Source organism: Lontra canadensis, unplaced genomic scaffold (assembly GCF_010015895.1).
Source record: "Lontra canadensis isolate GAN:19392208 unplaced genomic scaffold, GSC_riverotter_1.0 scaffold53, whole genome shotgun sequence".
Lineage (NCBI taxonomy): Eukaryota > Metazoa > Chordata > Mammalia > Carnivora > Mustelidae > Lontra > Lontra canadensis.
In genome coordinates, this window is record NW_022631047.1 from 6,273,814 (window position 1) to 6,287,573 (window position 13,760).

At 34.9% G+C, this 13,760-nt stretch overlaps 1 protein-coding gene and 1 pseudogene across 10 annotated transcripts in view; both read left to right on the forward strand.

The window, feature by feature from the left end:
• The window catches only part of USP15 (ubiquitin specific peptidase 15), a 118,031-nt gene that overhangs the window by 46,609 nt on the left and 57,662 nt on the right, over positions 1-13,760 (forward strand). For all 10 annotated transcript variants that reach the window (XR_004384700.1, XM_032874636.1, XM_032874637.1 and 7 more), the window contains 2 exons: positions 2,332-2,477; positions 7,223-7,284. Coding sequence is in view for 9 of the 10 variants with exons in the window: in XM_032874636.1 (XP_032730527.1) it covers positions 2,332-2,477; positions 7,223-7,284 (208 nt within the window). In the remaining variant the exon portion in view is untranslated. The remainder of the gene's footprint in view (positions 1-2,331; positions 2,478-7,222; positions 7,285-13,760) is intronic.
• On the forward strand, positions 9,800-11,460 carry LOC116877731 (annotated as a pseudogene).

The window sequence follows — 13,760 nt, forward strand, 5'->3', positions numbered from 1 at the left end:
AAATAACTTCTTTTTATGTGGCTTCCACAGCACAAGTTTTCACTGCCTACATCTCCTCAGAAAATCTAAAAACATCCTCTTCGGGGTGTTGCCATGCTTAGTCCTTTAATGTCCTCTTTTGTTTGATGATTTCCTTCCATGCCCTAACTTTTTACTTTCTGCATACTGGTATCTTTTGTATTTGTTTCTCCTGCCCAGAACTCTCCCCTAATTCCAGTTCATTCAATCCATAGCTTCACTTCCATCTGATAGGAATCTCAAGATGTAACATATATGCAACTGAAGTCTGTCCTTCCCCATCTGAGTATTCACCACTTGTATTCTTTCAATTGCTCAGGCTAAAAACCTTGGTATCATTCAGATTCTCTTTTGTTTCTCACCCTGCATGTTATCTAGCAGCATATCATCTCAGCAGTTCTTCAGAATTTGTTCTCAGTCTGACCACTTAACATTGCTTCTCCCTTAGTTTTGATTGCTGCATAGTCTAGACTCCTACACTTGACATCTTGCAGTTTTCCCACTAGCAGCAGAAGTGAACTTCTACAGTGTCAGTTAGATCATGCCACTTCTTTGTTCAAAATTCAGTTGCTTCTCCTCTTACTCAGATAAAATAGAATTCTTTAATAACTTACAAGATTCTAGACGAAAGTCTCGTTTCCACCTTGCTCATTTCACTTCAGCCACATTGGTGCACCATGCTGTTCTAAGACATGCCAGATACATTCCCACCTCAGAGCCTTTTGCACTCCTTTCTTCTGCTTATAATATTTTTCTCCAGTATGAAGTATCTTATAAAACTCAATGAAGAGGAAATTCCTATATGTTTCTGTATGTATTGTATTATATATGTAAATATTTGTGTATATTAATAGACAAGATATTTTTTCTGAAAGAAATAGCAAAATGTTAACAGTGGCTCTCTCTATAGACATTTTATTTGTATTTCCTGAATTTTTGCAGTGAGCAGGAATTATTTATGCAATCAGGGAAAAAGTACTCATTTTTATTAGACTAAAATGACCACCCTTCCTCAGCTTCTTCCTCTAGCCTCCTTCCTGCATAATGTTCTGTTGCTTGATCTGTGTGCTGGTTATGTGGGTGTGTTCACTTTGGAAATTTATCATTATATACTAATGACCTATGCATTTTTCTGCATACATTTACACTTCAATAAGAAGAGCAAAAAAAAAAAAAACCAAAATAGAAAGCAGTTAGTATATTTTATGTAATTATTTAAATATTCTGGCTAATTTCCTCTTGAGTTTTCAGATACACTGTAAGATCTCCTATTTATTTAATGCCTTAATCAAAATCTCGTTGACTATGACTATTATAGAACTTCAGCTACTAAGTAGAACATAAACAGTATTATCAGACTAAATTTAATGATGCAGGGTTTAATGATGTAGGATTCTTCAGAGAACATATATTACTAGGTTTAGTATTTTAATGTTTCTTTCCAAACTAACCAGGTATTCTAAAATGTAGAAGTATTTTATATTTCTTTGTATGTTATTAGTTACTTTACTATTTTCTTGAGTCTAAGGTAGGCAAGTTATTGACCAGAATTCAGTAGGTTTAATAGTATTTTCTAATATCTCTTTCTCATGTTTAAAGATTTTAAAGATTCGTTTAACTATGTGGCACTGAAATTTAATTGCATCTCTACTCTCAAATATGTGTGTATTCCTGTATCTTATTTTATAGCAAGTTAACCTGCTGCAGTTTAAAAAAAGGCTTTCTCCACTCACATAAATGACTTAGAAATAAGGAAAATACATGGTTTTCCTGTGAAACCAAATTTTTACCAATACAGACATCCCTTCAAAGAAGCACTTTCTTTTGTGTCCATATATTCTGTTTTAATTAACTATTCAAACTGTAAATAATATTCAATTTAATATACATTATCCTAAAATTGGTTATATTACAGTTAAAAATAGTTTCTATCTATAGCATGTCTGACTCATACTTTTTCTAAATGCAGCATATCATCAGAAAATATATTGAATTTATAGTGTGTAAAAAGTTAAAGGTCATCCTGTATAATATAAATTATACTGTAGTATTACATGATTGAACTCTTCTCCCTTGCGAGATCTTAATTTCCCCAAGTAGTTTTTTGTCAGAGTTATAATTACCATTTTGTTCCTAAAAAGCATACTGGGTATCTTTATTGTTCTTTATATATGTCCTACATATTTGTTCATCTATTCTTGCTATTATATCAGTATTTTAAATTTAGGGCTTTTATGCTGGTGAGCACTTAGCTATGTATGGTATATTTCAAAATATTTATTATATTTATGTATCTTTCCTCCTTAAATCTAGATACAATTGAAAAGGAAATAAGAAAAATCTTCAATATTCCAGATGAAAAGGAGACCAGATTGTGGAACAAATACATGAGTAACACATTTGAACCACTGAATAAACCAGATAGCACCATTCAGGATGCTGGTTTATACCAAGGACAGGTATTGTTTAGCAATACTATTTATTTTAAGCATACTATACATGAAGCTTTTTGAAGTCCAAACTTTATGACTATCTTGACAATCTATAATGGGTTCTACTGTCTCTGACTTTGTCTTTTTTTTTTTTCCCTTAAGATTTTATTTACTTGACAGAGAGAGTTACAGCAAGAGAGGGAACACAAGCAGGGGGAGTGGGAGAGAGAGATGCAGGCTCCCCACTGAGCAAGGATCCTGAGGTGGGGCTCCATCCCAAGATCCTGGGATCATGACCTGAGCCTGAAGGCAGATGCTTAACTACTAAGCCACCCAGGCACCCTGGCTTTGTCTTCTAACTCATCTCTTCCCTGTTCTGCTGATCACTAGCAATAACTTGCTTTACTCCTTGAGTTTGAGAATAACCTACTTTTTAAAAAGAAATTATTTTCCATCAGTTAAACAGCTAATATAATAAGATGGGTCAGCAAACTTTCTGTAAAGAATCAAATAGTATTTTTGGCTCTGTAGCCCATATGGTCTCTGTTACAACTACAATTCTTCCATTGTGGTAACACAAAAGTAGTCCCAGATGATATGTAAACAATAAGCTTCATTTACAAAAGCAGTCAATGAGTTAAGTGAACTCTAGTTTGCCAGCACTTGATAAGGTATCAACCCCAATTTGGTGTTTCTTTATAATATAATCCAAAGAAGTGAATGTGTTAAGAAATGAAGACATTTAGACATAATCAGCAAGTCCTACTGATTCCATCCTCTAAATATTTTTTTTAATTATTCTCTCTATTCCATTGTCAGCCCTTTCAGTAGTGTCTTAACGGGTCCCTCTGTGTCTAGTCTTCTGTTTGTCCATCCTCAGTCTTCCATATTTCTATTAGAACACTCTTTCTAAAATGTAAAACTCGATGTTTCCTTATGATAAACCTTTCCTGGTTCCCTAACAATTGTAGAATAAAGTCTAGGCACCTTAATACAGCATGCAAGTCAAGGTATGACCCTTTGGCTAGTCTTCCAGCATCTTTAGATTATCCTTGCCTCATGATTTATACTCTAACAATACCAAACTGAACTGCTTGTATTTCCCTAAGCATACTATGCTATTCCCAGTTCCTGTGTTTTCATCTGTGTTACTCCATCTGCCTATTGTACCCTTCTTCCCAATACCTGCATCAATCCAGCAAAAATCCTTTTAAACATCAAAATATTCAAATTAACCCTTCCATTCTATCATGTAGTCTAATCAGAACAGACTGTTCATTCTTCAGATTGCAGCTCAAATATCACATCTTCTCTTCAGCCTTTCCTGATCTGTTTTTCTCAATATCTCTTTGAAGTATAGGAGTTTTCTACTTTGTGGAAAAAATTAGTCCTTTCACTTCATATGATTTATGCATATGTCTTTTGTGTCATTCATTATGTTCTTTATTTATGTGTTGAGCTTCTCCACTAGACTTTGAGTTCCTTATTTTAGTTGGACTTTGTGTCTATTTATTTTTGTTTTTATTTTTAGTACTCGACACAGAACCTGGTCCTCTGATACACGGAGATTTTTATTTTGCTTGGTTTTATTAAAAATAATTATTGACAAGGGCGCCTAGGTAGCTCAATTAGTTAAGTATCTGACTTCAGCTCAGGTCATGATCTCAGGGTCCTGGTATCCAGCCCTGCATCTGGCTCCCTGCTCAGTGGGGAGTCTGCTTGTCCTTCCTCTGTTCCTTCTCCTATCTCTTTATATATCTCTCTCTCTCTTTTCTTTCTCTCTCCCTCAAATAAAATATTTTTAAAAATTATTATTGACCCAGTATAATGATATAAAGTTTTTAAAAAAAAAATTGAGAACAACTGAGGAAATTGATTTTTAGTAAATGCCTACCATATGTCATGTATTGTATTATGCTATAAAAACAGTGATTTTTCAATGAATCGTGGAATACTACATCAAAAACTTACGATGTACTGTATGGTGACTAACATAATAAATAAAACAGTGATTTTTGGACTTACTTCAGCTATTGTAGTCTTAAATGAAATCTTATAAAAAGTAATATGTATTATAATCAAAATTTGAGTTAACCTGATTAAAACTGGAGTAAGGAACTTGGAACTCTCATGGTTAGTCAACACTCCCCTCCTTAGCCAGCCAATTCCCTCTTTCACTTCTTAGTTACCATCTGTAGGTCTTGAGATAGTTCCAGGAGTACAATTTGGAATACATAGAACCATTTCTTTATAAAACTTTTCAGTGATTGAGCCTATGTAATGGTTTTTATTCTGTCTTGTGCATTAGAAAGCAGAGGCTTAGAGAATTTAAGTAATTTGATGTTCTTGATAGGAATGCATTTATTGGGGCACCTGGGTGGCTCAGTCAATTAAGCTTCTGCCTTGGGCTCAGGTCATTGTCTCAGAGACCTGGGATAGAGCCCCACTGAGCAGGGAGCCTGCTTCCTCCTCTCAGTCTGCCTGCCTCTCTGCCTTTTTGTGATCTCTCTTTCTCTCTCTGTCTCTGTGTCAAATAAATAAATAAAATCTTTTTAAAAAATGGAATGCATTTATCACATTGCAGGTAACAGTAAATTATTTTAGTAAGAAGATTAAATTTCCTTGGGGCGCCTAGGTAGTTCAGTGGGTTAAGCCTCTGCCTTAGGCTCGGGTCATGATCTCAGGGTCTCAGGGTCCTGGGACCCAGCAAGCCTGCTTCTCCCTCTCTCTCTGCCTGCCTGTCTACTTGTGATCTCTCTCTCTGTCAAATAAACAAATATCTTTTAAAAAGAGATTAAATTTCCTTAAAACGTTTGATCTTTTGAAATAAGAATGTTTCAAAGAACATGCCTTAAATTTTCCAGATTTTGCAATTATTTTCTGACTGATGATAAATGAACTAAACATTATCCTAGACTTTTTTTTAGATGTATTTATTTATTTTAGAGGGGGAGGGGCAGAGGGGGAGAGAGAGAATCTCCAGCACACTCCCTTCTGAGCACAAAGCCCCTGGGGCTTAATCTCAGAACCCTGAGATCATGACCTGAGCTGCAATCAAGAGTCAGTCACTTAACCAACTGAGCCACCCAGGTCCCTTGTCCTGGACTTTTTAAAATTTTTACTGAAATCGAAAGTAAAATGAAAACATCAGAAAGTAAAACAAAGATAATTATTGAAGAGTTTCCCTCCCAAAATGGTGGTCTTTATCTCTTTCCCTTCCCTTCCAAAATTAAATTAAATTAAATTAAATTAAATTTTTAAATCTTTCTAAAAAATTCTCATCTTGAAAGTTTTAACCATGAGCAAAACTTTATTCAGAAAATAAGATATTTGAATAAAGGAGTGAATATTAACATTTCTGATGGCCTTCAACATTAATATCTGTGATTGTAAAAACATAACATTTTAATTGCACATACCATTAGGAATTAAATTGTTATGGTTCAACTTTATATATTTATATGATTCTTCAGTTTTAGGACCTTCCATTAAAAAGCAAACCATAAATAATGATACTAAATGCATAACTTTGAAATTTTATTGTAACTAAAGTGTTTCATTTTATAACTGATTTGTCTTCTAAATGACTGTGAAGTTTATATATATGCACATATATATGTAGTATGAAGTTTATATATATATGTATATTCAAATTTGTATTTAAATGTACTTCAAGTCATGTTTTCTCTCTATATATATATGTAGTTCAGATGCAGATGTCTTAATAAGTTGCAGTAATGGAAAACTCTTCAGCAGTTAAAAATCATTTACTAAATTCAATTTTATAAAAATATATAAATATATGATTATATCAGAATGATATCAGAAAATTGAGGAGAATCACTAACTGTATGTGATAAGTAAGAAGAGGAATATGATCAGGGAGGGACCAGGGTAGTAAGTACCCAGTTTTCTTATTTTTTATATGCTGTACACTTCATACATGTTCTTTGAATGTAGGAGATACTTATTTGTTTTTCCTTTTTTATTTAAATTCAGTTAATTGACATATAGTGTCAATTTGTTTGTCAGTTTGTTTCAGGGGTACAGGTCTTGTGATCCATTAGTCCTGTGTAATTCCCAGGGCTCATTACAACACATACCCTCCCCAATGTCCATCACCCAGTTACTCCATCCTGTCACCCCCTCCCCTCCAGCAACCCTCAGTTTGTTTCCTATAATTAAGAGTCTCTTATGATTTGTCTCCCTCTCTGATAACTTTAATATTTTAATTAGCATATTCTTTCAACAACCTGGTTCTGTGAATTTTTCTTTTGATTAGTTTGTTGTATGTGTTCTGGAAACAGGCTTATATTTTACATGATTAGGATCCAAATGCCAATTTACAAATGGCCTGAAATAGTCCACAAAAGTATTTTACTAAGAGTATGTGGAGTAGGTTACAAAATTGAAACTTTAAGAAAAAGAGTGGAAAGTGAGTATCTAGGTAATAATACTTAGCTAAGATTATACATCAGTATTTTAACAGCTGTGACAATTTATTGGGCATCTGGGGTTTTTTGCATGGTTCTGTGTTACAGTCTGCAAGTGGGAAAGAAGTAGAAAACATACTTCCTAAACTCAAGGAATTTATATTCTATTTATATTGCCCAGCTTTGGAACCAAAATGCAAATACTTCTTCACCTGTCTACTCTGTCCTTGAAATAATTCCAGATTTACTCTAGTTTCTTAGTGTAGCCAGCTAATCTTCTAAAGCTATTTTAACTTTGGAGTTAAGGAAAAACACTCTTCTGTTGTGTCATATTTACAGGTGTTAGTGATAGAACAGAAAAATGAAGATGGAACATGGCCAAGGGGTCCTTCTGCTCCTAAGTAAGTGCTCCCACTTTTTATGGCTGATTGCATGTTTTGAAGGCTTTAATTTCAGATAACAAAATCCAGAAAGATAGAAGATACCTAATTGTATGTTGCAAGTATATATACTTGCTTTATATATTAATATTTTATTCTCAGTATAGAAGTTATCTAAATTTGCATTTAAATTTAAAAGGCTTCCAATTCAAATCTCTTAGAATAAGGAACAGTGTACATATGTTGTAAATATGATGTTGCATTGTCTAATATGTCAAATCACTATTAAACATTTTATTTACTATTTTTCAAGCTTTTTGTGTTTTTTGAAGTATCTGTTAAAGAATACTCTATCAAAATGAATCTGATATGAAAGAAATATTTTTATTTATTTAAATGTTTTAGAATATAAAAGCCCAAGTAGATATAGAGGAGTATAAGAATTGCTTTTGATGGTAAATGAGGAATGAAAGAATTAGAAATCTTTCAGCTTTTTTTTTTAATATGGTAAGAACCATATTGAGATCTTGAGAGCTTGAGATCTACCCTCTTAAATCTTGAAGGGCACCATACAGTATTGTTAACTGTAGGCACATTGTTGTATAATAGATTTCTAGAATCTAACCATCTTATATATCTGAAACTTAATTCCTGTTGCTCAGTAATTTCCCATTTTCCCTTCCCCTAGCCCCTGGCAGCCATCATTGTGGTCTCTGTTTCTATGACTGTTTGACTAGTTTAGATATCTCATATATCTAAATCATACAGTTTTTGTCTTTCTATGTTTGGCTTATTTTACCTAATGTAATGTCCCCCAGGTTCATCCTTGTTATCACATATGGCAAGATCTCCTTCCTTAAAAAAGACTTAACGTTCTTTAAAAAAAATAAAATAGTCTGGATAATTCTTTGTTGCCTGTATATACATTTTCTTTATCCATTCATCCATCAGTAGACATTTAAATTATTTTCCTATCTTGGCTATTGTAAATTGTGCTGCAGTGAACATGGGCGTGTGGGTATCTCTTTGAGATGATTTCATTTCCTTTGGATATATACCCAGGAGTGAGATTTCTGGATTGTATGGTACTTCTATTTTTAATTTTTTGAGGAACCTTCATACTGTTTTCCATAGCGGCCACCTCATTATACATTTCTACCAACAGTGTACAAGTGTTCCAGTTTCTGCCCATCTTTGTGAGCTCTTGTTATCTTTTGTTCTTCTGATAATAGCCAGCCTAACAGGTATGAGGTGATATCTCAATGTATATTGATTTGCATTTCCCCAGTGATACTGACGTTGAGCATCTGTACCTGTTGGACCATTGGTATGCCTTCTTTTTGTGAAATGTTTATTCAAGTCTTAAGGCCCACTATTTAATCTGGTTATTTGGGTTTTTTGCCACTGAATTGTAGGAATTCATTATATATTTTGGATATTAACCTCTTATCAAACACATAGTTTAAAGATTTAAAAATAAGACCTGAATCTGTAAAACTCCCAGAAGACGTCTTAGTGGAAAAGCATCATCGTATCTGTACAGGCAATGATTTCTTGTCTATGACACCAAAGCATAAGTAATGAAAGCAATAATAGACAAATGGTACTACATCAAAAAAAGTTTATTATGTACAGTAGGGGAAACAACAGAGTGAAAACTGTATACAGAATGGGAGAAAATTTTTTTTTTTTTTAGATTTTCTTTATTTATTTGACAGAGATCACAGAGATCACAAGTAGGCAGAGAGGCAGGCAGAGAGAGAGGAGGAAGCAGGCTCCCTGCTGAGCAGAAGGCCCGATGCGGGGCTTGATCCCAGGACCCTGAGATCATGACCTGAGCCGAAGGCAGTACCTTAACCCACTGAGCCACCCAGGCGCCCATGGGAGAAAATATTTTTAATGTTCTTTGGAATTACCAGATCTACACTCCATTATCAAAAATACTGAGTGCTAGTTATAGTTCAATTTCAGACTTTCAAACCTTTGAAAAGTAATATGGTGCATATGCCACCTATAATTTTCATATACCTATGGATTTAGGGAGACTCTCTTAAACACATTAATATTCAGCAAATATTCACCCTGAGTAGCATAAAGGACTATAAATAGTTTCATATCAGTTTAGGCTAGATTGCCCTCAAGCGAATTATCAAATGATTTTTAAATTTTCAGAGTTTTTGGAATTTCAGATTTTCTGATAAGGGATTATAAAGCTATATTTTGAAATCCTTAAAATAATGATTCTTGAATAAAAAATAACTTATTGATTGCTAACCTAGCAAAAAAAAGAAAAATGATCCTTACAAATGAAATCCGTGGGGGTGCCTCGGTGGCTCAGTGGGTTGAAGCCTCTGCCCTTGGCTCGGATCATGATCTCAGGGTCCTGGGATCTAGCCCCGCATTGGGCTCTTTGCTCGGCGGGGAGCCAATTTCTGCCTCTCTCTCTCTGCCCGCTGCTCTGCCTACTTGTGATCTCTGTCTGTCAGATAAATAAATAAAATCTTAAAAAAAAAAAAAGAAAGAAAGAAATGCGTGGCTGCGCTGAGCCAGCTTTGGGTGCTCTGCACACCAGGTCTCCTCCTCTTCCTGTTCTTGTTAGCTATGGTGGCCATGAAGACCCTGAACCCCAAGGCCAAGGTGGCCCAAACCCAGGTAGCACTGGCAGTTAATCAGTGCGGCGCAGGAACTACAGGACATCCTGAGGTAAAACTTGGGGCCTAAGAGCACTGTGAAGATAGATGCCTGTTTCTGGTACTGAAGACATCAAGCTTACTGAAGAAGCAATGCGCTCTTACTGAAGATAGCATTGCGCTGCTCCATGAAATGCAAATTCAACACCCAGCAGCCTCCTTAATAGCAAAAGTGGCAACAGCCTAGGATGACATAACTGGTGATGATACCACTTCCAATGTCTTAATCACTGGAGACCTACTGAAACAGGCAGATCTCTACATTTGTGAAGATCTTCATCCCAGAATAACAGAAGGATTTGAAGCTGCAAAGGAAAAGGCAGTTCGGTTTTTGGAACAAGTCAAAATAAGCAAAGAGAAGGACAGAGAAACACAAATGTGACCATGGCCACACTTACAATGTCTGCCTCCTAAAGTATATGCTGAACTTGCTGATGTCTTAACAGAGGCTGTAGTGAACTCTATTTGGGCCGTTAAAAAACAAGGTGAACCTATTGACCTTTTCATGGTTGAGAACATGGAAATGAAACAAATCTGAAGCTGATACAAGCTTAATCAGAAGTCTTGTTTTGGACCTTGGGATGTGCATCCTTATGTGAAAAAAACAAATAGAAGATGCGCGCATCCTCACGTGCAGTGTGTCATTAGAATATGAAAAAACAAGTGATTTTTTTTTTACAAGAGTTCAGATGGAGAGAAACTTGTAAAAGGTGAAAGAAAATTCATTGAAGATACAGTTTAAAAATAATAGAACTGAAAAAGTCTGTGTGATTCAAATAAAGCATTCAAAAGAGAATTGGCCCCTTCTTCTTAGATGCTCTTGTGTAGAGCTGAAAGGAGAGATGTGGAAAGGCTGACTCTTGCTTGTGGTGGAGTAGCTCTAAATTCTTTTGATCATCTGAATCCTGATTGTTTTGGACATGCAGGACTTGTCTGTGAGTATACATTGGCAGAAGAGAAATTCACCTTTATTAAATTTTATTGAATCAGTCCATCATATTATTGGTCAAAGGACCAAATAAGCACACACTCACTCAAAGACTCAATAAGGATGGTTTGAGAGCTGTTAAAAATTCTATTGATGATGGCTGTGTAGTTCTAGGTGCTGGAGCAATGGAGGTGGCAATAACAGAAGCCTTGATTAAATATAAGCCCAGTGTAAAGGGCAGGGCCCAACTTGGAGTTCAAGCGTTTGCTGATAAATTACTCACTATTCCCAAGGTTCTTGCTCACTCTGGTTTTGACCTTCAGGAAACACTAAAATTCAAGCAGAACATTCAAAATCAGGTCAGCTTGTGCATGTGAACTTGAACATGGTCAAGCCAATGGTAGCAGGCAACGTAGGCATATGGGATAACTGTTGTGTAAAGAATAGCTTTATAACAGTTTTTTTTTATAACAGTCCTGCAGTATGATTGCCACCAACATTCTCCTGGTTGATGAGATCACGAGAGCTGGAATATCTTTGAAAATGTTGAATTGAAGCTTCCCTTGTATCATCTGAATCATGAAGATTCTACAGAGTGATCCTAAGAATAGCTTTGGAATTTTTGTCCAAGCTTGCAGTGATTTTCAAAAGCATTTTCTTTTCCCATATGAAAAAAAGAGAGAACACTGACACCCATATTCTGACATTCTGAAATTATAATTACAGTATTTTTTAAAATTATACTGCAGTGTACACATTAAGTAACAGGATATTTTGCTTTAGCTTCAGTGTTATAAAAGTACCAAGTTAGTTAAGTATATGTTATCTACCTTGTTATAAAATGTTCCTTGAAATACAAAACAACAACAACAAACCTACAGTTCACCTTTAATGAGTGGCTCTCTGTGTTTTTTTATCTTAGGTGAGGTTTTTTCATTTAAATTTTTTACGAGACTATTAAGTATATTAATTACATTTTATTATTACTCCACTTAGAATAAGGGTAGAACTTAGTTTAAGAAGATATTGAAAGCACATGGTTAGAATCATGTAAATTTCTTGATTGATAAAGTTCTAGAAGTTAGAAATGTTTTCTTTGTGAATATTTTTGGTCTTTAGATCAGAACAACTGTTGTTTTTTCCTAGCTTATCTTTAGATTTTACGTACTTGCTATAGCTTTAAATAATTTTTGAAGTTTCAAAATTGCTTGTGCCCTGAAAAGTACCTTGAGTTCTAAGGATTTACTTAAGAACTGTAGCACTTGCTTCTATAAGAGAAAACACGGATTCTTACATAATACCTAACATCATACACATGCAGTAAATGTTGGTGAATGAAAGTACTGCTAAAAATGTGCTGAAGTAGTTAAGAGCCCCAGTCTTCACTGAATCACCCAGAGTAATAGGAAACCCAAATTTCAAAGCATGAAAAGTTAAGTATCTACTTAATATAAAATGTGCCCAAACCATGTAATAGAATGTCATAAATTGTCCAATGATAGTATATTAGAATACAAAAAAAATTTTTAATTAGCACCAGTGTATGAAAAGACTCTCTGAAAATTTAGAGTAAAAGGAAATTCTCAATAAAGTCTGTATACCCAAGTCTGTGGCAAATATTACACTGAGAAATTTTGAACACAAACTAAATAGGATTGGAAGTTAAAAAAAGAAAAAATACACTACTTGCATATAATACAGTCATCTGCTTAAAATCCAAAACCCATCTAAAACTAAAACCAAGAAAATTCAACATTCTCTAAGACTAAATTTATAAAAATTAGGGGTGCCTGGGTAGCTTAGTTAGTTAAGCATCTGCCCTCAGCTCAGGTCATGATCCCAGCGTCCCAGGATCCAGCCCCATTTCTAGCTCCCTGTTCAGTGGGGAATCTGCTTCTCCCTCTACCCCTCCCTGACTCATGCATGCGCTCTCAAATAAATAAAATCTTTTAAAATTTTTTATATAAATTAATATGTTTTTATACCCAGAGGTCAGCAGCCTTTTTAATAAAGAACCAGGTAATATTTTCAGCTTGTGGGCCATGTGGTACCTGACTCAACTGTAACTCTACCAATATAGCTGCTTTCAGTCTATGACATTATGTCACCAAATGGGTGTGGCTGTGTTCCAGTAAAACTTTATTTATAAAAAAAATGAGGCAAACTGGAATTGGCTTGTGAGCCATATTCTGACCCCTCCTATAGACCATTAGTAACCTACTTAGAAATTAACCTGATTAGGAATGTATAAAACCGGCATGGGAAATAACTAACTTTATTAAAAGACAAAAGATTATCATGTACTATATGCCTTAACCTGGTGATGCCTATTTCTCTAAATCTAACATGTCACTGTCTCCTATTAAAAATTCCATCCTGGGGATGCCTGGGTGGCTCAGTCAGTTAAGCGTCTGCCTTCTGCTCAGGTCATGATCCCAGGATCTTGGGATCTGCCTGGATGGGGCTCACTGCTCAAGGGGAGCCTGCTTCTCCCTATCCCTCTGCTGTTCCCCCTGCTTGAACTCTGTCTCTGTCAAATAATTATAATCTTTAAAAAAAAAAAAATTCTATCTTGACTTTTTTTTTTTTTTGGAGAAACTTCACAAATTCATTCTAAAATTAACATTTACCAGTAAAGGTCCAGGATTAGCTAATTCGCTTTTAATAAAGAAGAGGAAGCAAGAACTGGACCTATTAGATAGTGAGGATTACTACAAAGTTATAATAATGAAATGGTATGATGCTAGTGAAAGAAAGATAAATACACTGGAATAAATAAATGAGCTCAAAAAATACCTCATGTATATATGAGAACTTGATTAAGTGGCACCACTAGGCAGTGAGAAACAGATTGCTTAAAGCAGATAGGTGTTAAATTT